The 24260-nt window shown below is 48.0% G+C and overlaps 1 protein-coding gene across 1 annotated transcript; it reads right to left on the bottom strand.

The window, feature by feature from the left end:
* Positions 1-399: 399 nt before the first annotated feature.
* On the bottom strand, positions 400-6363 carry FOXF2 (forkhead box F2). Its single transcript, XM_071552983.1, is given in 4 exon segments — positions 400-1281; positions 5164-6271; positions 6273-6338; positions 6340-6363. Coding segments are annotated over 4 exon segments (1365 nt in total). The 3' UTR covers positions 400-1114.
* Between the last annotated feature and the right edge of the window lie 17897 nt (positions 6364-24260).

Genomic DNA, 24260 nt, shown 5'->3' with positions numbered 1-24260 from the left:
CAGCGGGGAGGGCATTTCGAACCTGAAGGAGTCCTCGAAAAGAGAAGCATGCAATCTGGACCCTCCTGCTTTTGTGTCCTCTACCGCGGCTATTTCAAAGCCTATACAGCAGCGGGGAAAGCAGAGTAGGAAGTGAGTGAGGGCAGGATTTGCAGACCAGAAATCATGGCACTGGCCTTCTCGGGTCAACCACTCACTCCCCTCCTCCACTTCCAGCGGCTGGAGGATTTGGGATACCAGCTTTAATGATCTCGGATGCTGGGGTGGAAGTTTTCTTAGAAGGAACCGAGGGAAAATAAGTGCCCGTCCAGTGATAGTCGTTTATATACATTTTATTGGAAAAAATTTTTACATCAAAATATTTTGGCAAACTGTAAAAAGTATACATAAGTGCAAATATATTCTCCTTTTAAAGCAATAGTGTGTGAGTATACACGAGACTTATTTAAAATAATTTTTTAAAAATATTGTGGTAGAAAACAACTTCTGTAAAAATAAAAACAAAACAAAACAAAACAAAATGTTGTATTGCTGCAATACTGGAAAACCCGAACTTTTCTTAAAGTCTATACACGAAACGGCTAAACAATACGGTTTTAATAATATCAATTGGTCGGTGCTGAAGTCCATACAAAGTGTTCTTGGTGGGGCTCAGAGACAAAACAAAATAAAGAAATAAATTTCCCTCTAATGCAGTAACGGAAAGGGTAGTCCTCGCAGGTGCTGAGCTGAGAGAATTGATTTTCCTATTCAAACACACTTTCTCGTGTAAAAATATATGGAATTGTTCCCTTTCCCAAAGCTCGATCCTTTAGATCACAGAAAGGCGGTTTATGATTAAGTTGGTCAGACTTGGCATAAGGACACTTCCCCTAATGCAAAACATCACACAAGGCATTTTTCTTTTAGTAAGAGCTTTGGAGCATTGTATTGGCTGCACATGTCCTTCAAAGGTTGGAGTGGGACCGAAAACACTGCTTCCTTAGGTAATTTTGCTAAGTGACTCGTGTACTATCAATGCTACCAGAGTGCACAATATATTTAATCTTCGGTGGTCCGTCTATACCTCAGCTCTGTTCAATGCCACCTGATTGTCTCTGTTGAAGCTCTGCCTTCACATCACGCAGGGCTTAATGTCTTGACAGACGCTTTGATGGTGGTGATGGTGGTAGTAAGATCCACTAGCAGACGGGTGAAAAGAAGAAATGCCATTAAAATTGAGGACAAAATCTTTCCTGTCACACACCGGGGAGGGATGATGCTGGTAGCGAGGCAGTCCCACTGCAAGAGAAGGAAATAACAAGAGCTGCTCAGAAGTCGGAGAGCTCTGCCCGGTCGGAGCGCCCTTCCTCCCACACCCGCAGGGAGGAGAGGCTGCCTGTATAAGGGCTGGCACACCGCTTCCTTACCCTGGGTCTCGCCTTCCCCCTGCAAGGTTTGGTAACTCCTCTTTGGCTTTCCTGGCACCTGACTTGGACGTTCCCTCGGGGCAGAGCCTGTCCCGCTTGCAGAGCAGAGAAACATGGAGTCCCATCACCCCGAGGGAGGAGGGGATGTGGATTCCCCCCAGGTCACCCATCGTCCGCGAGTGTGCTCGAAGCTGCCCTGCGGGGAAGTTCTAAACTACACAACCACGTGAAACGCAGGCTGAGAAGAAGACATGAGGAGATGGATGCCCACGGACACGCGCCCGGCCGCGTTCTGGGCGCACGAGTATCTCAGAGCATCCCTCCTGCGTGGACACACACGCACTGCTGTCTGCCTATCCATCTGTTCGCGTAGTTACCAGCGTGTAGGGTTAGTTCAACCTCTGCATGTGGGGTAGATGAGGGAGTGGGTCTCTGCGTATGTGTGTGGGTGTGGGTGTGGGTGTGGGTGTGTGTGTCCGCGAGGAGACTGTGCCGCTTGCGCGTTTTCCTGCAAGCGTAGCAGCCTTTTGAACCTGATTACCATCTTTCCTGGCTCTCCCCCGTCCCTGTCCCTTTCCTGGAAAGTTTTTGCTTTTGACTTGAACGGTTGCAGGTTGAATTCCAATCACGATCCATTTATGTGTTGATAGAGCATGTATTTATTTATGTGTATGTAAGAGCGCACATGCCTTTTCACGTGTATGCTTTCATAAACATAAGATACACTCTATGGTTCGTCAGTAACATCCGTGGCACTGACATGCAAATGACCTTGCAGATTCTCATTTTAATTTCCCACAGCCTAAGGCAGCCTTTCGGGGACCGCATGGGAGACATCACCCCACCCCCAACACCCTGCGCCGGAGGACCGTGTTGGGATCTTTAGTCTGGCAGGGTTCCTACTGAATCCAGCATGAACAACGCCCGCAGGGTAGAGCCAGAGAGGGTTTTGGTTTGGCGTGTGGATGTCAAACTCGGCTAGCGACATCCTGTCAAATATGACCGAGGGTCAAGGGAAGGGAAGAAAAAAAAGTCAGCAAAAGAAAAAGAAGGAGGGGGCAGGAGGAGAAAAAAACCGAACCCACACACACAGAAAAAAAAAATCCCCCAACCAAATCCAGGAGCGAAACGTCCCAGGTTTTCCTCAGGATGATGGAGCCGAACCTTTGGGCAGTGGCGGCGGCCGGCGGCGCGCACAGTCCGTCTCCTCCGGCATTGTCCCTTCCTTCACCCCGCAGAGCTCACTTTATAAAAGTGATTATTTCGCTGGATTTCCTCGGCTTTCTAATAACCCTGCTGGTATGCTCACCATAAACTGGGGCACTTTATTACAATCCTGATTCAATCATTTAGCAGGATTTAATAGTGTGCGAAAAAAATCCAGCTCCCCCAACCCCCCAGCTTCAAAATCCTTTCAGCAGAACCAAGCCTCCTGTTTCCAATTTTTTCCTCCTATACTTGGGTCTGATGTAAATTCGAGGTTTTAAGTCTGCCCTGACGCTGTCATGGGTAGAGGGTTATTGACCGATCAACAGCGATTGCCGTCGAATGTGCTTTGCATTTAACTAAGAGAAAGGGAAAAGCGAAAATCACTTGTTACTGCTTTTGTAAGGAGAGGAAAAGAAAGATTATTGCTGGTTATAATTATAAATGAAAGAGCTCGGATCCTTTTTCCGCATCTCCTTTCACTCATCTACAATGTTTACGCCGCAGAGATTTTATGTATCAAGCACTAATAAGGACTGGATCCACAGAAGAAAGATTTGTGTTTGCTTTTTTTTTTTCCTTTTCAGTCAATCTAGGACTGGGAATGGCTTTCACTAAAGTCCTGGGCCCAGATACCGAAGCTGTAGAAAATAAGCGAACAAACCCCGTTTTGCAAAGTGGTGGCATTAAATCTGAGTTGCTGGAAACAGACGCTCATCGTCGGCATTAAGAAAGCACCCAGTGGTCCGCCTGCATCTATATCCGTCCTTGAACAGAAACAATTCCTATTTAAACTGCCCCGGCCTCGAAAAACATAGTGGAAGCTCTGGGGAGACCAGAACCCTTGTTCTCTCTCCCTCTGCATTTTGTTTCGAAGAGGTATTCTTGGACAGTTTCTGGATGAAAATCTCTCTTCCAGGAATCGGCTTTCTTACCTCAGATGTCTGGCAGGAGGAGGAGGCAGCTGCCTCCCAGCCACGCTGCCCCTGCCAGTCCCACTCCTGAGCCACGCGTGGGCCCGATGGGCCCTGCATGGTAGACTATGTGGCCGCAAATAGTAAAACAAACAGAGGAAAAAAGATCCAAAGAAAGAAAAAGAAAAGAAAAGTCCAAGCAAAACCAGCAAACCAAAACAAAAATTCCTGACGACGAAAGTAAGTAGTTCGGTGGGGGATGCCCTTGTGAACCCGTCGGCCTCTGGCCTCGGCACTAAAACGCACATGGAGGAGGACCTCTATCTCCGAAAAGTTGCTTTAAACCTCAGCAGTAGAGCACCGTAGGCACGGAGGAGTCCACCTGGGGATGCACTTCATCTCCGCACTCCTCTGCTCTGAAATGCTGGTAGGAGAGTGACCGACTTTGCAGCTGTCTCTCCCCAGACGCCGCATCAAGGCTATGTAGAGGTTTGGGTCTTTTCTTTTTCCTTTTTTTTCCCTTTTTTTTTTTTTAATAAAGAAGGAAAATTTGCAACCAGTTGGTTTCCCCTGACAGCCCACGTTCCTTCTGCGGTGATGGTAAAGTGACTTGCTCAGGGGGTCGCCCTCCCCACGGCGCAGCAGACTGTGAGGAGGCCAGGGTAGACTCCAGCGCTCGCAGAAGGACAGGAAAGTGATTGACAGGCTCCCAAGGAGGGGGCGGGAGGGGACCCAGAGCTGAGGGTCGCCTGTATTTGTTACTTGTTGAAATTCCCATAAAATTGAACAAGACCTCGCTCTCATAGGGGTTAAGTCAGGCTAAAATCCTCTTCGGTGTGGTCCAGCCCAGACTGTCTTTGTTTGCTTAACCTCTGGGACCCACGTTTAAAAGGGCTATTTGGAAAAATTCCCCGTAAGAGCCCAACATCTTTTACCCATTTTTGAGCTCAGATTTTTCTGAGCAGACTTTGTAATCACGGGCCGGGAGGGGGATGAGGGGGTGGGAGACAGAGACCAGAAAACTCTTTCCCTGCTGTTGCAGAAATATACTCGAGCCGCTTTAATCTCTCTAGCATTTTTAAGATAAGCGGCTGGTTTTTGTGTTAGGGATTGGGGTTTCTTACTTTTTTTTTCTCCCGTAGGGTTTAGAGGGTAATATTTGACGCCTTATTTGATTACTCCCGCGACGCGTCTCCGCGGAGCGCGGTTTACCGAGGCGGCGGAGATGCCCGGCGGCGCTCACCGCTAATTGAAGCCGCAGCCCGGGGCGTCAGGGCGAACTCCGCTCCCGCCGCCGTGAACATGTCGCCGGCATCGGGAGAGGGTTGTGCGAGCCGGGAAGGAGCCGGCACGAAGCCGGCATGGAGCCCGGCTTTCCTCGGAGTGTTCCTTCTTGGCTCGGGGCAAGAAGGAGGAATGCTCGCAGTCGTACCCACCGCTCCCCGTCCCAGACAGCCACCCTGTCCCGAAACAGAACAGCTACAACCCACGCGTATTTTTTCCCTTCCGCAGACAATGCATCTCCTTTTCCGACACCTTGGTGGTCTGGGGTTCCCCGTGCGAAACTTTTGTCGCCGGCGAAAACCACCTCCGGCGCCGCGCTCCCCTCCGCCCCCGCCCCTCCGGGCCCCTACCTGAGAGGTCGTCACGGGGGCTCTGGTGCAGGTATCCCTGCTCCAGGGAGTAGGAGGGCACGCTGGAGTGGATGCCGGAGGAAGCAGCGTTGGCGGCGGGGAGGCCCTGCTGCTTTATGTAGGGCGAGGCCCCCGAGGCTGTCCAGTGAGCCGAAGGGCTCGTGTAGGGCGAGTGGCACTCGATGGCGCTCGCCATGGCCGGCGAGGAGGGCACGGGGCTGCTGCTGCTGTCGGGGCCGTAGTCCCCGTTCGCAGTCACCGGGCAGCTGGCCATGTAGGTCGAGCCGGGGTTAGGAGACATGTGTGGAACGTGGTGGCCGCCACTGAGTCCCTCGTAGCCGCTGGCCATGGCGTTAGGCATCATGTCGAGGTTGTAGCCGTTGGAGTGGCAGGCGAGGGAGGCTGGGGGCGCCTGGAAGTCGAAGCCCTGCGGAAGGATGGAGGCGCCGAAGCCCAGCCCGTTCATCATGCGGTACATGGGCTTCAGAGCCTGGCATTTCCTCCTGAAGCCGCGAGGCCGTCGTCGGAAGGAGCCCTCCTCAAACATGAACTCACTGGCCGGGTCAATGGTCCAGTAGTGGCCTTTGCCCGGGCGGCCCAGGCCCTTGGGCAGCTTGATGAAGCACTCGTTGAGGGAGAGGTTGTGGCGCACCGAGTTCTTCCAGCCCTGATAGGAGCCGCGGAAGAAGGGGAAGCGGGCCTGCAGGAACTGGTAGATCTCGCTGAGGGTCAGGCGCTTGGAGGGCGAGCTCTGAATGGCCATGACGATGAGGGCGATGTAGGAGTAAGGGGGCTTCTCGGGCCGCCGCAGCCCCGAGCTGGCTTTCTTGCTCTTGGAGGACGCCGCCGCCGCCGAGGAGGAGGAGGAGGAGGTGGAGGTAGAGGAAGAGGAGGTGGAGGTCTCCAGGGCGGAGGAGGGCGGCCGGCTCATCTGGAGAGCTCCGGGAGCCGGGCTGCAGGAGCGGAGAGGGACGGGGGGCTCCAGCCGCTGCTGCCCGCTCTCGGTGGTCATCTGGCGGAGGGAGGGGAATGGGGCAGGGTGGGGTGAGGCTGGGAGGGAAGGGGGGGAGCCGGGCGGGGTGGGTACTGGGGCGGGGGTGCCCCGCAGGGGGAGCGTGGGGGGGTGGTGGGAGCCGCTGTCCTCCGGGCACCTCCTCAGCGCGGCGGGCGGCAGTGGGGCGGCGGCAGCGCCCTGCGCATCCCTCTCCACGGTCTCTTGCGCAATGGCTTCTCTGCTTTCCGCTGGAGCCAGGCACTGGGCGGGATGGACGGGCCCGGCCCCGGCCCTTGTCCGGCCCCCTCCCTGCCTGCGCCGCGCCGCCCGCGGAGGCTCCGCTCAGCGCCGCTCCGCTTCCTCCTCTGACCCCCACCTGGGGACCATTCCACTGCCTAATCCGGCAAGGAGAGGAAGCAAAAGAGCCCCCTCTCCAATCCCTTCCCCACTGTTTCTCTTTAGTATATAGTTCTTTCCTTGCGTAAAAGGCTCAGCGCAACCGCCTATCAGTTCCTTCAACCTACCTATTATTTTTTCCCTTTCCCCTCAACCCCCCTGAATGTGGCCGAGAAATCAGCAAAGATAGAGAGAGGGAGAGGGGGGAGAAAGAAGCCACCTCCTTTCCAGCTGGCCTCTGTCCACCCGTCATCTGGGCAGGAGGCGCTGCTGCTGCTGCTGCTGCTGCTCCTGCCGCTGCGGCACCATCCCCAGCTCGCTCCCGCTGCCGGCTCCGCACCGGTCTGGCTTACTGCCGCCCTGGCTTTCCCTCGGCGCCACAGGCACCGGTTTGCCCACTGGTTCCCGGGGCGAGGCGAGCGGCTGCCAGCCCGAAGCTCCACCGCTGCGCCCGGGGACACACGGGCGCTGATGAAGTCGTGCGCGATTGTAGATGCGCGTCAGGGGGTCGCCCACCCTGCGGAGCTCGAGGCAGCAGGTTTTGCTGCCCCTCAAGCCTGCTAGACATCTGTTTTTAAAGACTATTCGCTACCCCTTGCCACTCTCCACCGCTCTATAAGATGCTATTCATTTCATGGGGCAAGAAAGATAGAGTCCGAGGGAGAGGGATGCGCCCTCCCTCCGGCCCCCGGGGACGTCTCCCCGGTGCAAAGGGGGGGTCACGCGTGCTGGCAAACGCCGTTTGCCGAAGGAAACGGGGCGCCGGAGGGGGCAGGGAGGAGAAGGGCCAGCGGAGTACCAGTCCTGCTCTCGAATGACGGAGGAGGCTCCAGGATCAAACTGGAGGCGCAAGAAGGACGGCGACAGGACGAGAGGCAGAGTAGACAGGGATGCTGCACAAAAGTCACAGGGGTGGGAAGGACGCGGGTAGAGCGGGACGCCGTGTCAACGTGCCTGCAGTGTTCTGTGTGTGTCTGTGTGTGTGTCCGTCTGTCTCCAGCGCAGCTCCGTGCTGAGAGCTCGCTGGTGGGTACGGGCAGGGAGGGGGTGGGGCTGGTCCCAGACAGTGACCTGCAGTTGAGTGGAAGCAGGCTTTTTCCATCAAACTCTGCCTGGATACCACACACAGAGCCCAAGTGTCAGTTTACTGCCCTGAGCCCGGCTCCTTTTCCCTAAGCTCCACAGTAATTAGACAAAGAAAACCTAAATTAACTGAACAGGCGTCGACAGCTTCCTCCAGATCACCACTGCTACATACATGGGAATGTGTCCGAAAATGGCTTGATTGTATCTGAGGATCAGCTAAGAAAAACACTACCAAGCTCGGCAAAGTTTACGACACATTTTTAATAGAAAAAATAATCGCCCGGTCGATAGACCACGTTTACCTTTCCTGAGGCATTGATTTAAATTGTTTCCATAATAAAAAAAAAAGAAAAAAAAAGGAAAAAAGTAATTAAAAAAAAGGAGAATAAATCTCTCTCTCTCTCTTTCTCTCTCTCTCTCTCTCTCTCTCTTTATCTATCTATTATCTTTTTTTTTCCTATTGTTCCCTGGAAGGGCAGGGAGGCCAACATGCAGTTCCTGATCTTATTGTAATGATCTATTCTGACTTTTTTTATAAATATCCGTGGTTTTATATAAACATCTTTCCTTGCTCTAGATCGGCAAGCGAGGGTGCTTTTTCGCCTTCCTCGGCGGGATGTCTGTCTAAATGTCACCTTTGGATGACATGTCCAAGTAATTTTTGCGATCTTTAGGACACCGAAGGCATTAAAGGCAAGGGGGAAGGTCCTTGCCAGTAAATCACTCTGACCTGCCTCCGTTTCAGACAGTTCGTTTTGATCATCAATACTAGTCGAATGGGAAGAATCATTTACTCCCAGCACAAGATGTCACGATAGGCTAGGGTGTCATTGGTTTCTCGGCGGTGCGAGACAGGACAGACAATGAAGCAAAGCCGGGAAGGGCAGCCCTGTGGCAGAGAGCTGACTGCTGCTTCAGTCGCGACTTGACACAGTCCTGGTACCAGAATCGGGAATAACGTTCAATCAGCCACCTTCTACCTGTTAGCAACCTCATTTTCTTTGCAACAGATGCTTGTTTGAAACATAGCATTAAGAAGTCTCCAATTCATGATCCTGAGACTTTAAAAGTTCGTTTAAATTGCCCATGATTAAACAGAAGTGCATTTGCTGTTTGGTGGATATGTTTATTTTGGTTGGTGTATCCATTTCTGAGCTGATCCCAGTTTCGGAGCACAACTGGTTTGTTTTACCAGAGTATACGGAAATTAAACTTTTTGGCAGATTTGGTTACTCAGATGTTGTTCTATAATCATAGTTTTTATTCTAGGAAATCTCTTCATTATTGCGGTTTCAGTTTCATGTTCATAACACAGTCCCCTCTGCTTCATGGGCTAAATTAAATAAGTTAAACTAAACCAGTTAAGAAAATGGGAGACAAATATGAAAGATAAATGTTTACGGTTATCTTGGAGTCCTTTTTTTGCTCCTCTTTTTGTTCTTTTTCTGTCCTTTTCCTCTCTTTTTTAACTGCGTCCTTCAGGCTCTTTCCTCTCCTCTGAGGTCCTACAGATGAGAAGCGTTTTTTCAATTAAAGCCGAGACTGAAACTTAAACAAATCCCTCCAGTATTGTAAAAGTGCGTTTTCTTAAGCCCTGAAGGATTTTCCTCCAACTGTCAGTTTCAGGGTGCCTGGATTTAGATCTCGATCTACAGCGACTGACAGAGATCCCTTTAGCATGAGGGGCATGCGGGCATTTTAACGAGCTGGAAGGAGCTGAGCGGCCGCAGTGGAACGCCCGGCCCCGACGGCCCGGGGCGACCACCTTGGGGGTGGGGGGTTTGGCAGTCCCGCCGCGGCGGAGGGAGCAGAAAGGCCGGGATGGGAAGGGACTCGCAGCGGTCTTGTCCCGCCCTTTGTGCTGCTCCCGGGACCTCTTGACTTCTCGGGACCTCTGGCAGTAGCCGTGCGATTCCGATGTTTGTTTGGAGAGGTTTTTCCGCCTTTTTTTTTTACGCCCCCCCCCCTCCCCTTTTTTTTCTGTTTTTTTTTTTTTTTTTTTTCTTTGCGTATGCAATGGGTAGCAGGCATGAATCTTTTTATAGATGTCTCTCTGACGGCTGCCATGAGGACCCTTCTTCCCAGCTCCTGTTAAAGAGTCGGTCTCTCCCTGCTTTCCCGAGGCAGGGGAAAAGGGGAGATGAACACGGCAACCCGAGGGGTTGAGAAATCTCACATCTCAAGGGCAGATAAGGACATTCAGCGCAAACGTAGGGGCCTAACTCACCTTACTGGAAAAAAAACAAAACCAGCCCGACCCCAGAAGCATCACCAGAAATGCTCACTGCACATAAAAAGCACCTCTCGTGACATTTTTCAGGGAATTACCTGGGGTATCGCCACATGGGTTTGGCTGACTTTCCGTGAGGACACCTTAGGAATTTTTTCAGCAGGGTCTGGACGTGGTGGGAAGCTAAGCCTGGGTCAGGACACCTCCATGAATGTGGTGATCATAAAGTAGGGCCGCACCTTTCCCTTTCCTCTCTGATACACAACTCTCACGGCCGTGGCAGCTTTGTTCGGTGCCCGAGAATGGAAAGACCAGGTGAGAGACAGTTTAGGCTAGAAGGAGCCGAAGGGCAGAATCGATTTGCCTTTGGGAAAGTGTTTGCAGGGCAAAAATCGGGCTCAGCAGGTGGGAGAAGAGTCTCCATTCAACTCTCCCACGCTGGGCGCTCAGAACCCTGGCTCCTGGGGGCGTCCCGCAGGGAGCCGGTGCTCCGCGGGCTTCAAGGGCCGGAGGATTCCGTGGAGGAGAAATGCGAGCTCTAAACAAGAGGGACGAGAAGATATCCTCCCCCCGCGCCCTCTTCCCCGCTTCTCCGGACAGGTCCTGCTTTCACAGGCGTTTGGTCTCTTCAGCGGGCTGAAAGAGTTTTTCCGAGGGGCACCTACACCTAGGATTTTATTACAATGTTAACCTGCCAGCCCTCCCAGCCCTCCGCCCCCAAGACTGCCTGCATCTCCTGCATCCCACCCCAGCTTCTTCACGACACGGGAACAGTCAGACAGACAGACATCCTGCGAGCCTGAAGCTCCCGCGCTCCGTACGAGTTCTCTAAACCCAGGGGTTAGCAAAGTGGTGTGCTACCCAGCCGCGGGGCTGTGCTGTGGGTACCGACGATGGTCTGCCAGGCCCCAGCGGGCAGCCTGCCCCGAACGCCCTTCCGTGCTTTCCCCGAGGTCTCGGGCTGGTGGGACACAGGAGAAGGGTCGTCCTCAGGTGTGGGATAAAACAGGGGCTCCGACTGATGGAGTGGACCCGGACCCTCTGCAGATAACGTGGGTGTTGCAACAGACCGCCGGAGCTGCATGGGCGTCGCGGAGAATAAACCTGCACAAAGACACGCTCCGCGTGCAATAATAGAGTCGGTCTTCTAAGTGTCAGCCCCCGAGTACTTCCACCAAGTGTTTTTGTGGGTAGACTTTGCGTTTCCTACACCAGATGACAACGTTAAAGATTTTATCCCCTCCCAGCTCTGCATAGCTCCGACTGAACTTCCCGGAGCATCAAAATAAACCCCCTACAGCGGTCAGGATACAGGTCACCTCTCTAAAAGGAAACACAACCCTTCCAAAAATATAAAACATCTTTGACGTAGAGAAAAAAAATACTCTTTTGTCTCCGAGCATCCTCTGTCGGTGTAAATAAAACGTGACAAGCGCGGGGTAAAGTAAGAAGTGGGATGTTTCGAGATCAGAGCACAGGCGAGATTCCGGCGCAGAGCTGGCAGCCGGGTGGCGGCAGTGGAGCAGGCAGCTCCAGACAGGTGGAGGTTGTGCTGCGCTCCCGGGATGGAGGCAGGCTGAGGGCTCGGGCAGACCTCCGAGGGAACGCTGCAAAAGAGACGGGTGTCGGAGCCGATACTCTCCGCCCCTGCACATCCCGATCGGTTCTCAGTGGAAAAGGTCGCTCAAGTGCCAGCAGCGCCAGTACAAAAATATTAGCGGCAGCCCTGGTAGGGATTCATCGTGTCTCTGCAAGGCTGTAGGAAAAGCGCCCCCCGGCTCCAAATTCTGCTCTGCATACCCCATTGACAGCCGCGAATTAGGGCAAACACGCTTTGGCCCGAGATCTGAACACACGGTACCTTTTTGACTGGCTTCTCCCCCGCCCAAGTTTACATTCCGATCAAATGAGATTTCTGACTTTACACGTTGTCAATAATTTTCATACGTGCGCCGACCTTAATTACTTTCCATACCATTTGCAGTAGACAAATAGTTTCAGTGGGGCGAGGGAGCCAGCGGTGCCCCCGGCTCTGGCGGAGGGCTGCGCTTTTCTCCCTGCTCCCCGACGCCCTCCCCCAGGAATCGCGTCCCACCCCGAGCCCTTCGGCCGACACTACTCCCGGCAGGGCGGCATCCCCTTCCCGCAGAAACCCGCGTGAAAAGCTCCGCGGGACGCCCCCGGCGCCAGAAAGCGGTGCTCATCGGGTGGGCAGCGAGAGGGGAGCCCTCACAAGGGCTGGCTGGGACGATAGGCATATCGGTAGCATCGAAGGAGTTGGGGGTTTGTTTGAATTTCGGAGGAAGAAGGGTTCGGAGCAATGCGCGAAGCCACCAGCGCGGCCCCGCCGGGAGACCCTGCGCGCCTCTCACACGCGTCGCGGCCGTGCCCGCGGGCGGCGGAGCGGGGCTCGCCCGCAGCCCCTGCCCCGCTGCAGGGGAAGGCGCTAATCAGGAGCAGGTTTTCCCGTTCTCTCCTTTCCTCCTCCTCGCCTACACCCCTCAGTACCCCCCTCTCTTTTCGTGAGAGGTTTGCATTAATTTTTAAGTAAAGCCCATAAAACATAACGATCCAGTCAAAGGTAGGGCCGAGGTACCGAGTGCCGGATTATTACATGATTTACGAACATAGTTTGGAAAAAAGTAATAATCCAAGATCACACCTCAGTAGCGAGCCTGCCAGGGCCGGGCACAGCTGCTGCGGCCGCGGCCCCGCCACTGCGACCTTCAGTAAGGCCAGTTCGAGGTGCGGGGGCCGGAAACCGTAAAGCCGATTTTATTTTTTTTCCCAATGTGTGTGTGTGCGGTTTTACAGGCTGCGTCTTCCCGACTCTCCCCTCTCCATACACACCTTTTCCCACTGTTGTCTCCAAAGCTTTGTGTCTGCTACGATCCCCCACCAGATCAAAGGGGAAGGAGAGAGCGGTGGTGCCTCCGGGGTCCATGTTCCCCCCATTCCCATCACCCTTTCTCTCTTTTTCTCCTCCATCCGGGAGGCTTTTATTGATGAGCTGCCTCCGAGCCCCCGCAAGAAACGACTCTGAAGGGTTTAGACAGTTCATCAGCCCTCACTTTCGGTATCTGCTTCCTCCCTTTCAAATACAATCCTCGCACACCACGATGGGAGGGGAGCAGACTTGAGACCAGAACCGCTACATAATCAAAGTCAAAGTCATACCACTGACCTTTCGGAATCATGGAGTCCGGGTCAACAAAACCCCCTCATGATTTTTTTCCCCCCAAACTTTCACTGCTGCAGCATATACACCATTATTGCTTGCTTTCCCAAATTCATTGGGACTGCGCGGTATGGCAGATCGAGCTCTCCCACGGCAGTAGAGGTGCAAAATAAAGGAAAAGTGAGGTTTTAAAACGATTCCCCTTGCAAACTGTTCACCACCTTCCCTCAGCATCTCCGAACGAGGAGGGGAGATTCAGGGGGCCGCCGGGGCTCCCGCTCCTCCCCGGGGGGAACTCCTGGTCCCTGCGGCGCCGGCCCGGGCTCTCCGCTGGGTGGCGCTGGGATCCTGGGAATGGGGGCTCTGGCAGCACCTCACCTGCCGGGACAGGGCGGCCGAGACCCCCTACACCCACTGCTACCAGCTTCACTCCCACTGTGTGCCTTCCTCCAACAGTTCCGGAGCCGGATATTTTTAAAGATATTTCTACATCGATATTTTTAGCCCCCTATTCGGATGAATTATGCCACTTGGGTTGAGAGGATGAGGGGGGATCCCTTCGAATTCAAAGGCCCCCTTGTTTGGCTCTCGTGTCATCCATATGGATAACGCCAGCCATGCCTGCTTCTTGACACGAAAATAAATTCCCAGGATGACAGGCGGAGAGGAGCTACCCCCGCCCCATTCTCGGTCCTCCCAGCCACAAGGCTGGCTTTAAACATCATTCCAGAAGTGAAAACTCTCACCTCAGATTTGTCCCAGAGCAGAGTAATATCCTTTGCTTATAAAGACCTGCAATGTCTTTTAAACACGAGGCTGACATCACACTTATGTTATATGTTTGTCTTTATTAAAACTTCGAGAAGAGGCTTTTAATGTTTGGACCAAAGTGAGAGGAAGGGTAAGATTCGTTGCAAGGGATGCTGTGGGTTACATGGACCTAAATAAACCCCTCCCTCAGGGCCTGGGCGATGGATGGGGAGCCAGGGACTCCTTCTGACATCGCCAAAGGGGCAGCTTGGGAGCCAGACCTCCCGGAGTGGTGCATGGCCAGGGCACAGGAAACTTCTCCCCCGAGGTCTCTCCGAGGCAACCGGCTTTGGCTGGAAGGGAAAAATGCTTGTGGCTGTTTGAGTGTGAAAAGCCATTAGAACAGCACCAGAGAAGAGGCAGAAAATGTCCAAGTCGATGCAGTCACAAAGGTGTTTTACTCCTCCTCTTCTGCAAAGCCAAATAGCCTTTAGGGCTGTATGTGACACTCAAAGCAATGGATCTCTTCCAGCACCAGATATAATTTAATCCCCTTCTCTTCCTTGTCTTCAGAAAAACACAAAATGCAAATAGAAATTGAATAAAATGGATTCAAGGGAGAAATTTTATTTACCCTTTATTTTTGCTTTTACATTGTCCTCGTTCTTCTCCTTGATAAGAAAATATTTTCATTTTCCCATTCAGAGAACCTTATCCTTTCTTTCCCAGTGCATGTGAAGATGTATGTTTTCTTAGTGACACTGCATGCAATAGTGGTTTACCTGGCTGCTGTAGTAGCTCGTTATTAGCAGGTGAGTTGCCTTAAACACTCTGTCTGTAAGCTGGGGCTTTTAGACTGCTAGACAAAAAGGTGGTCCATGAAGGAAGAGTGGAGACCTGCACAAGCAGAACACAGTTTTGGGACAGGGATTGAAGTCATACGGGTGAAACAGTGAGTTCCTAGTGTGTGGACCTGGGCTAGATGTGGGCTCCTCTCTGCAGGTGTCTCCCTTGGTTACTGGTTGAGGGTTACTGATGAGGGAGATTGCAGGGCATGAAGACAGACCTTCCCAGAAGCAAAGTAAGGTCGACATTAGAAGGGAGCTGCTGTGCAGTCAGACAAGGGTAACAAGGTGGGCACCCCTAGTTATGCTGACTGGGGAAACATGTCAGGCTGAGTGACACAAGGGGGTGGCCAGAGATGCATGAAGGAGGTCTGGCCAGCGGGTCTCGGGGTGAAAGAATTGTTCTCCTAGTCAGAATCTGGCTCTATCTCAAGCTATCGGCCCAGAAATCCAAGTATCATGCATGAAAGATGCTAGGATAGCAAATTAATGCTCTGGGAGCTTACTGCTTTCTGGATCTTATCCCAGCACTTGCCAAGCTGTATCCAAGGACATACACTCTACAATCACTATATAAAAGATTCCTCTCCTAGTTGTATGTCCAGCCACTGGACATGCAGCAAGGATTGACAGATGCTTTTGTAGTAGAACAAATACACAGTGGGGAATATTGTGTGGAGTCTCTGAGTCAGTCTGCACTTGAAAACAGATTTCTGTCCTGTCCTCCCCTTTATTAGAGGTTCTGTTTGGAAACAACAGTGTGCACCTTCATGGGATAGAGGCTTCATTTCCTGCATTCTGGGAAGACATTAACTAAAGTCTCAGAGCCTATCTTACAGGTAGCCTACAGCTTTTATGGCTAACCATGAATATGATTATTTCAGCAGACCAGACATAGCAGCTTGAAGCCTCTAAAGACATCTAAGGAAGAGTCAAAAAAGAAATGAAACAACAGCTTTGAAGAGGATGAGAGGGAAAGCCTTCCCACAGGGAAGGCAGTGCAGCTCTGCTGCCTCACATGGTACAGATGATACAAGGCCCTGTACTTGTTAAAATCCTGTTATTTTAATCAGGCTTCCCTGCCCTGCCCTCCCCTGCCCCCTGCCCTTCTACTCCTCCTGTACTTACAAAAAAATACTGGGGGGGGGGGGGGGGGGAAGAAAAAAAAAGAAAGAAAAGTTTGTGTGCCTTAACAGACCAGGAGTGTATCTGTTTAACAGAACACATCACATTTTTTGCCCTCCAAATTGAATCTTATTACAAACTCACTCCAAGAAATATCAGACCCAAGAGGACATGCCCTATTCTCCAGGACAGAAGAATGTTAGTGAAGCAAGTGATTGGAAGATTATCTGTTGCCAAAGTTGTCCTGCCAGTAACTAATTTATCCTCCAAAGCACAACTTGTTCCAACTCCTGAAATCTGCAGTGTGGATCCAAGGGGAAATTTGGCTCACAGGAGGTAGCACATTCAAGTCTCTGAGTTTCATGTAGAAATATGATTCTGATGCTAGGGCTGAAGACATGTCATTTTCTTTAAAAGTTTGAGCGCTTGTAGCATTCTTGTCCATTCATCTCACTAGGACATCTGAGTGTAAAAATAACTAGCAGTGATACTTTGTGCATATTCAGATTACTTCTCAATGGCTATCTGCCTTTTCAACCCATCTCTATTTTTTTTTTAAATTATTCCTCCTCGGATACCAGATCTATCCCTGCAAAGTGTCATATTCCTGGCTGGAAGTTAGGAGCAACAGGATTGCTATCAATTACTTAGCTCCTAAATGGGAAACCAGAAAAGATTTTACATATATTGGTAAAAACATACATATTTACACACACATACAACCTTTGCATCTTTATATAGTCATACATATAGCATATAAATAAAACATTTACATAAAGTTGCTAGCAAGTGCAGTACAGACTGGCTAGCTATGTGTTAAAGGAACAAGTGCCACGTACAATTTTTATTTCTCTTGTGGTTTCCTCACCTGAGGCTTGCTGCAGTTCCAGCAGAGCTACTATGTGATGTCAGGGGGACAAACACCGAGGTGAAATCTCTGCCTTCCCATTTTGAAAATTATATTTTTGTATGAGGTCGGTCAGATGTAACTGCGTTTGTCTTGGCAGAGTGGATATATTGGTGATTCTGCTACAGGTGAAAAGGATGTGGCAGGATAAGTATTTTCCATATAGATGAATGGGTGATGCCTTTGGTTTACAGAGGTGGAGGGATGCAAGAGAAACTTGCCTGATTTGTGCCTTGATCACCTTCTCCTTGCATACTGTTGCCTTTTGAGACTTGCATGTTGTGATGGAACAGAGAATTTCTCAGATTTGAAGGACTTCTGTCATCTTGACTTTCGTTATCAGTTGCTATTTGAGTACACCGCTAAGTACCTTGAATTGCTGACAAATTGTCCCCTGCCCCTGGCTAGATATGGCAAAGAAGCAAGCCCAGTAGCAGAAGGAGAGAGGAGAGATGAAAGACTGAGAGAAGAGTAGACACACCAAAATTGCTGTGGAGAGCAAGAAAAGGTGTAAAATTTTATGTGACCAAAGAAGCCAATGTTAAAACTAAACCTCATCTCTAAAACCAGACCAATCTTGCCGGACAGGATAATAGGATTATTTCTCATCCCTTTGGCCTTGATTTTCCACTCACTTCCACTGCAATAAACAAGAAGTAATTCAGCAAAGTTAACGAAACTGTGCTAGTGCTAGTCTGGTATACAGGGCTTATTGAAGCCAATGAAAATTTTACTGAGAACTTGAGTAAAACCAGGAAAAACCCCACAAAACCTGAAAGCTTTCCTCCATTTTGCATGTTATTTGTATAGCAGCATTAATCAGTAGTGATATCTCAGTGCTATTGGAACAATGCAGGCACATTTAAAAAAGTGGAAGTGGTGCAGTTATTTTTGGGCTCATGCCATTGGTGAAGTCCATTTCTGATGCTGTGAGCTGGTTCCCCATGAAACCACAATGAGAGGGTGTTCGATTGGCCTTGCTGTCAGAAGTTGGGGTGGAGTTTGAAGTAGCTGACAAGTGCACTAGAAAAAATAAATATAACTGGAATGCTTTGGAAATTAGCTCATCCAGAGCTAGAAAATCATTTGACTTGCGAGAAGGAATACTTGGAAAAAAAAAAGATTCAGTAGGAAAATGCTTAGTTTGTATTAATCCCCAGTGCTGAGCACATTTTTCTATATTTCTGTAATTATATTATTGCCAGCTACTGTGGGACAATTGACAAAAAACATCTGGTCACAAAGCCTTTTCAGAGTGACAGAAAAATCACTATAGCAGCAATTAAAATGCTTAGAGCCAACGAATAAAACAGCATGGAGCAATCAAGTGAAACAGAGCATACTCTGCAGTCAAAAGTTTTTCTCCCCCAGGTTTAAATACAGCAGTGTCAGTCTTGGCTGTAACAGACCCAGAGTAACTGCTTTCTCAAGTGGTTCCTGCAGACTCTCATGACCGATTAAATTAAGCACCATTTTTGCATCAAACTTTGCATTATGGCATGAGGTTTCATGCATCCACAGCTGCTGCTCTGTTAAAAAAATTACATATTTCTGCTAATGCTTCAGTTTTTTTGATAAAATACCTTTATATTTAGAAAGCTGAAAATATATTTGTTTGTTTCTGGGTTTAATTCTTTTCTGTCTCCCTCTTTTCTTGATTTTCTGACTTTTTCTTTTTTTTTTTTTTAGTATCAGAATGGGGAGTGAAAAGAGGGCATAAAACTTGCTCTAAGTTTGACTTATTTCTGAACACCTTATGCATATGCTTAATTAATAGGTTCTCCTAGACAACTTTTGAATAAAATAAAGACCCCACATTTACCCCATAGATATATTTAATTCTATACCCAACACATATAAAGAAGCAAGAGTGGATGTTTACAAGTCAAGCCATATGATTTTTTCAGTTTACACGGAACTATTTAAAAGATCTGTTCAATAGCTGAGGTGCATACATCAGTAGAATGATTACCTTTAAACTTTTGAAACAATATTTCAGCAACAATTTCCTTGTCTACAACTTTACAAGGCTGTAAATAGCCCCTGTGTGCATAATGAATTCTGACATCATAGGCCAGGGCTCTAATACACAGCAGGTTTTCCAGCACTTTTATGAGCAAGTTACACCTTGAGGCAAATCTAAACCCCCCAACTTCTATTATAAATGTTACAATAAAATGTTCCTTTGAGTTTTCCTAGAGCTCAATGTTACGTCTTTCTTCCCGTTCCAAGTCATTCTTTCTGTGCCGAATACGTATTCAAGAGTCAGATGACATGAAAAATGTGTTTTGCTGCAGACATACTGGATATTAGGTACTGTTACAAGGTGTTCTTTATGGCTAGGCTTGCAAGACCAATGTAACAAGGTGATAAAGAACAAAATCTCTTGCTCTTACAATACTGTACTCATGGCTGTTGCTGTTCCTATGTGCTGCATGTGTGGTGATTTTATTTATCCAAGTGCTGGGTGTAGTGAAGCTCCAGTATGTCACAACCAAAGACTGGGAGGAGAAAGAGTCAAATAATTTTTTTTAAAAAATTGAATAGAGACAGGCAGAGATAGGCTTCTAATAAAACTACTCCTTGTAGCCTGCCATCATTTATTTTTGCCCACTGCTGTAGCTAGCCCACCTAACAGTGCTGTTCTAGGTTTCTATATACACCACCAAGCTGATGCAGCTGTAAAGGTCTTTCTCCTCAGCTTTCCCACAGTAAGTCCAGGTTAGGAGAACACAAACATATAGAACTAGATAAAATAGCGATGCACGTGGGATTTCCTTTTGATCACTAGAGCCAATTGTCAACAGTTAAAAATGATCCTGATTAGAGAAAACGAAGAGGCATCCCTTCTGGCCTCTACATTGTAGTCACTAAGCAAGTAATTTCAATGTCGATTTCTAGGAAGTAGACTAGCTATGGTGATGGAAATACTTAAATTAGTCAAGAAAGCACTTCAAAAGATGTTGGCAGACTGCATACCCAGATGAAAAATGCAAATTATGTCACATCCTCGCTGTATAACCCCCCTCAAAGCTATTGCTGTACAGAAAGGATTTAGTGAGGGTGCGACCAACACCTGACTGTGCACCAGAGAAAGAAACCTGGGCAAGGTGAGTTGAAGGTATACAGGCAACTGCTTACTGAACACATGATGCTGTTAAATAGCTATACAAACAGCCCCTGCTCCTGTTAATGACCTTAATTTCCCCTTAATTTTCAATTCTGTGTCTGTGATTGTACTTTTGGGTCTCTCCTTGCATGAATTATCATATTCTATGCTGAGACTATACATCTAAGGCAAAAGAGCTCAATTTGCACACTTCCTCCTTGCCTTCAGGTTGAAAAGCTTGGACAATGTGGGGCTACTTTCTCTTTGGATTCCATTTCACCTCAGTCTGTGGAAAAGCAAAGTTCTCAGGCAAGGGGATCAAGGCAAGTGTAGGCAGCACAACGTCTCAGTGATAGTGCTTGGATTCCTACAGGACAGGAAAATTCACTGCAAATCTCTGTCAGGAAAGTTTTTCTAGCAAGTTGATACTCTTCTCCTTTTACAGACTCATCAAACAAACATCAAAATGATGACAAGAGTTTTCCTTGGCCCATTTCCTATGGTAGCAAAGTATCTTCCCAGCGCTGCCCCTCCACCTCCTCAGCATACTGTAAGTTTCATTGTTGTTAATGTAGGTTATCTAGAGGTCAGTAGGCTAACAGGGTGTTTGGATTTCCTAAAATTGTGCCTGTCCTTAAATGTGGCAAATCGGATTGTTTACACACCACTCTGTGAACCTGGACCCCACACTAAAAGCTGCTTACAATGCTGCTATTTCTGCTTCTCTGCTCCCTTCCCCCTAAATGCAGGTATTTCAGCTTTCTGTGGGGGGGCTCATTAAGGTTCATAAAACACAGTAAAGAAGCTGGCTGGAGACACTCATAATTCTACAGGTCCACCATGTGGGATATGCAATAAAAACAATTGTATAGCTGGAAAGAGATGTCTTCAATAAGACATCAATAAGATGTCTTAATTGGAAGCAGTTCTGATGGTCAAAATGGTATCAAGAGGAAGGAACTACCATGACACTCAGGTTTGCATTTGTTTCCTCTGACACTGATTTCCTGTATGGCTTTGAGCAAGGCACTTAATTTCTTCAGAGCTCTGTTTCCTACCCATAAAATGGGGATAAGAAAATTGCTTTGATTTTATTGCATTTTGTACTGTGAGTCCTTCTGCACAGAACCTGTCTCTAGCTAGCTAACACTATCTGTGTGGATGGCTGTTTAAGGTACCAGCACTACACTGTCAAAAGCCAGGCAATATCTCTGTCCTTTTCTGCTATTTTGGAGTTCAAGAGGGTTTTATTATGAAGGGCAGAAGTGTGTGCTACATTCTGCTCTTCTTCCTAGACCACCAAAAAAGCCCCTTTGCAAGAGTTCACTTGAATTGCTGGAGGCCCTATTGGGGCTTAATTAAGAACTATTTTACTCTTATTTACCTCAGTGTACTTCCACTGAGATAATTTCACAGGTTTCATAGTTTTTTTACCTTCTGTGTTTTCTCAATAAAAATATAATTGTAAAAAGATCAGCCCAATTCCTATTCTAAACTGGAAACTTTTCACTAATGTCAACAGCTTTGGACTGAGTATGAGAAACAAGAAAAAATCTTCAAAAATAACTTTGACTTCTAAAGTAGTAATGATCACAAAAAATTGCTAATTGCAGGGAGTGATACATCTATGGCTTTTACTCATTTAAATTCAATATTCAAACTCAATCTTTGTCTCTTTTTCCTTGACAGTACAGCATAGCATGAACACTTAATATTCCAACCATGTTTGTTGGCCCATTTGTGTCATACATCTAATATTAAAATCATGCATGAATTCACTTAAAGATTGAAAGACAAACATTATATGTTTGAGGTAAGACTTCAGATACATGGTGAAATTTTGGGACAGAAGAGGACAGTTTTGAAGATGCTGAAAAATCACAGCAATTTTTGAAACTTCTGTGTATATCTCCGGGGTGCAGAAAGATAAAGAACTCTTTCTGGAATATTGAAACACATAAAATAAATTGAAATTCTGAGGTTCACACCATTCTGTCTTTTTGCTGTGGTTTCACATTCTTTCCTTCCTTCTGTGTATGCCTTGCACTCAGCTGGGGACCATTCAAGGTCAGTGTCATGAGCAGCAAGTACTGCAAGGGATCTAACTTCATCTACATGTAGAAGAAGTAGACAAAATGTCCAAGTAGAAACCATTTCAATAGTTTTTGTCCATCACATTACTTCTGATTGTGCCTGTGTCAGACAGGTGCAGGAGAGATGCTATGACGTTAGGAACTACACTGGGGACAAAGGTCCTAACATCCACCCCAGAGTCATGCTTGTATAATAAACATGAGAGACCACTCAAAGCGTAACCATCACCTGCTGTGCTAAAGAAACTGGGCTGAGGGAATGTAAGGCCAAGGTGAGTGTATGCAAATGCTCTAAGCCTGAGCAGCACAGCTTTTTTCAATATACTGCTCATTAAGACAACCATAAAAATGAGGTGAGCCCATAGGCTAGGGTAGTGATAATAAATGGGTGTACTCTGTGCTTTGTAAACAGGAAGGTTGTTGTAGTGCTTCTGGGTGGGTTTTAGAACAAATCAATGTCTGGTGAGTAGATGCAGTGTGTGTTGTTCTGATCCCCTTTGGGTAACCTGGGAGACAGAAAAAAGGGGTTGTCATCTGTAGCCAAAGTGGCCTAATGTATGTTTGCACCTCATTGCTGTTTGGCTTTTGTAGAAGAGAAATCACTGGTGGTCAGAGAGGTTGTTGGTGATCAGTAGCTGGCTTTTGAAGGACACAGGAATGGTCCTCAGACTGTTTCTGCTATTGTTCTGTGTAGTAGGATGTGTTTAAGCCACATTTGGAAATATGGGAAGATGAACTGTAATAGTGTTTCTCTGAATGCTTTTTGTTAATATAGAGGCACCATAGCCAGGTGTGACCCTGACCAGACTGGAAATAAGTCTGGGGGAGTCACAGATTCTGCCATGACCCTAAGTAGAGAGTCAGGCAGGGACAGGAAGGTGTCAGATGGGAATGTGTAGCTGAGCAAAGGGATCCGATACAGTTGATCTGTGTCCGCTAGTCATGAACTTTGTGTGCTTTGAGAAAGAAGAAATAAAAGATAATGTCCAGTTAATTAAGCAGTGGAAAAATATTTCTAGGCTGAAGACTGAACTAGGCTTGAAGAGACAAGAGCCCACAGATGAGTGTTCTGACACCTGTTGAAAGCAGAATAAGGAGTGGTACAAAAGTAATAAGAGAAACAGAACAGAGAATAATAGGGCAGTGAGCTGAGCTCTTGGGATCTCTGTACAGGAATGCCAAGGGTATAGCAATAAACAAAAAATAGTCAAATCCTTAGAACACAGCTAAAGTTATGTTATAAGAGGTATTGCAGAAACCTGGCAGATGGACTGTATGATGGCTATATCAGAGTAAGTTGCCTTGGAAGGGAGACATGGAAACAGAAGGGAAGGATTGCACCATTTGCCAAGAATGCATACACTTTCATCAGAGAAGAAGAGATGAGCAGCTAGTTTACTGGACGCTTCTGGGAAATGAAAGTAAAGATCCAGAAGCCTTCTGAGGTCAGAAAACTGAGTGGAAGAGTTAAAGCAGAATCTGTTTGCGAGTAACTGCTAGAGGGATTTAAAAGGCGGGTCATGGAGAACTTTTAATAGAAGATAGAACTAACTAAAATCTTGGAGTATGCTGAGAATATTTAACTGTAGGAATGTGGAGAAAGCAGTAAAAGAAAATTGTATTTCTGACTCTTATTTAGAGAAACTGACAAGGGATCTGAAGTTCTGAGATAATTTAAGTGAAGAGGATCACCTAAAATAGCTTGAAAATGTTGATGGTGATGCACTTGAGCTCCGAGAAAAGGAATATGTTAAAGTGATGGAAGGGGATAATAGACTTGAAAAAATGTTTGCCTCAACAGGCTGCTAAGTGGGATGTTTAGAAGGTATCTTGTTTTGAAATCAAAGAAGGTAATGAGAGCGTTAGTTGAATTGGTCCCCACTTGTGTGTTCCTTTTCAGTTCCAAGTCTCTATTTTTCCCTTATGTTCCCAGTTCTGTGCAGTTGCATTTGTTTGTCATCTTCAGGTTTTTAGGATTTCCCAAATACATAAACTTCCAAGGTTAAATAAATAATTCTACAAATAGCCTTCACAAAGTCATTCAGTTATTAAGAATGGGGAGAAGGGGACAGGAAAGGTATATCATAATTTCCTTATACCTATGAACAGTCTGAAAAATTTATTTTGGTTTAAATACATAGCCCATTAAAGTGACTTCAGAAGATTCTCTAGCCTGTCATTGCCAGCGTGTTGTGCTCTGGGAGTGGAAGAGTATCCAGGTGTGTCCTGGTGTTATCTTAGAAGACACCTGCAGGCTGCAGTGTTGTCTTGGTTATCTGCACACCTCTACAGAAGCTCTGCTTCATTTCTGTTTTTAATGGGTATGCTGATCGCCACTTGAAGAAACTGGAGTCAAGAGAAAGCCAGCAAACTGGCTTCAAACT

Source organism: Pithys albifrons, chromosome 4 (assembly GCF_047495875.1).
Source record: "Pithys albifrons albifrons isolate INPA30051 chromosome 4, PitAlb_v1, whole genome shotgun sequence".
Lineage (NCBI taxonomy): Eukaryota > Metazoa > Chordata > Aves > Passeriformes > Thamnophilidae > Pithys > Pithys albifrons.
The sequence above is the reverse complement of the archived record's forward strand: the minus strand, read 5'-3'. Positions and strand labels throughout refer to the sequence as shown.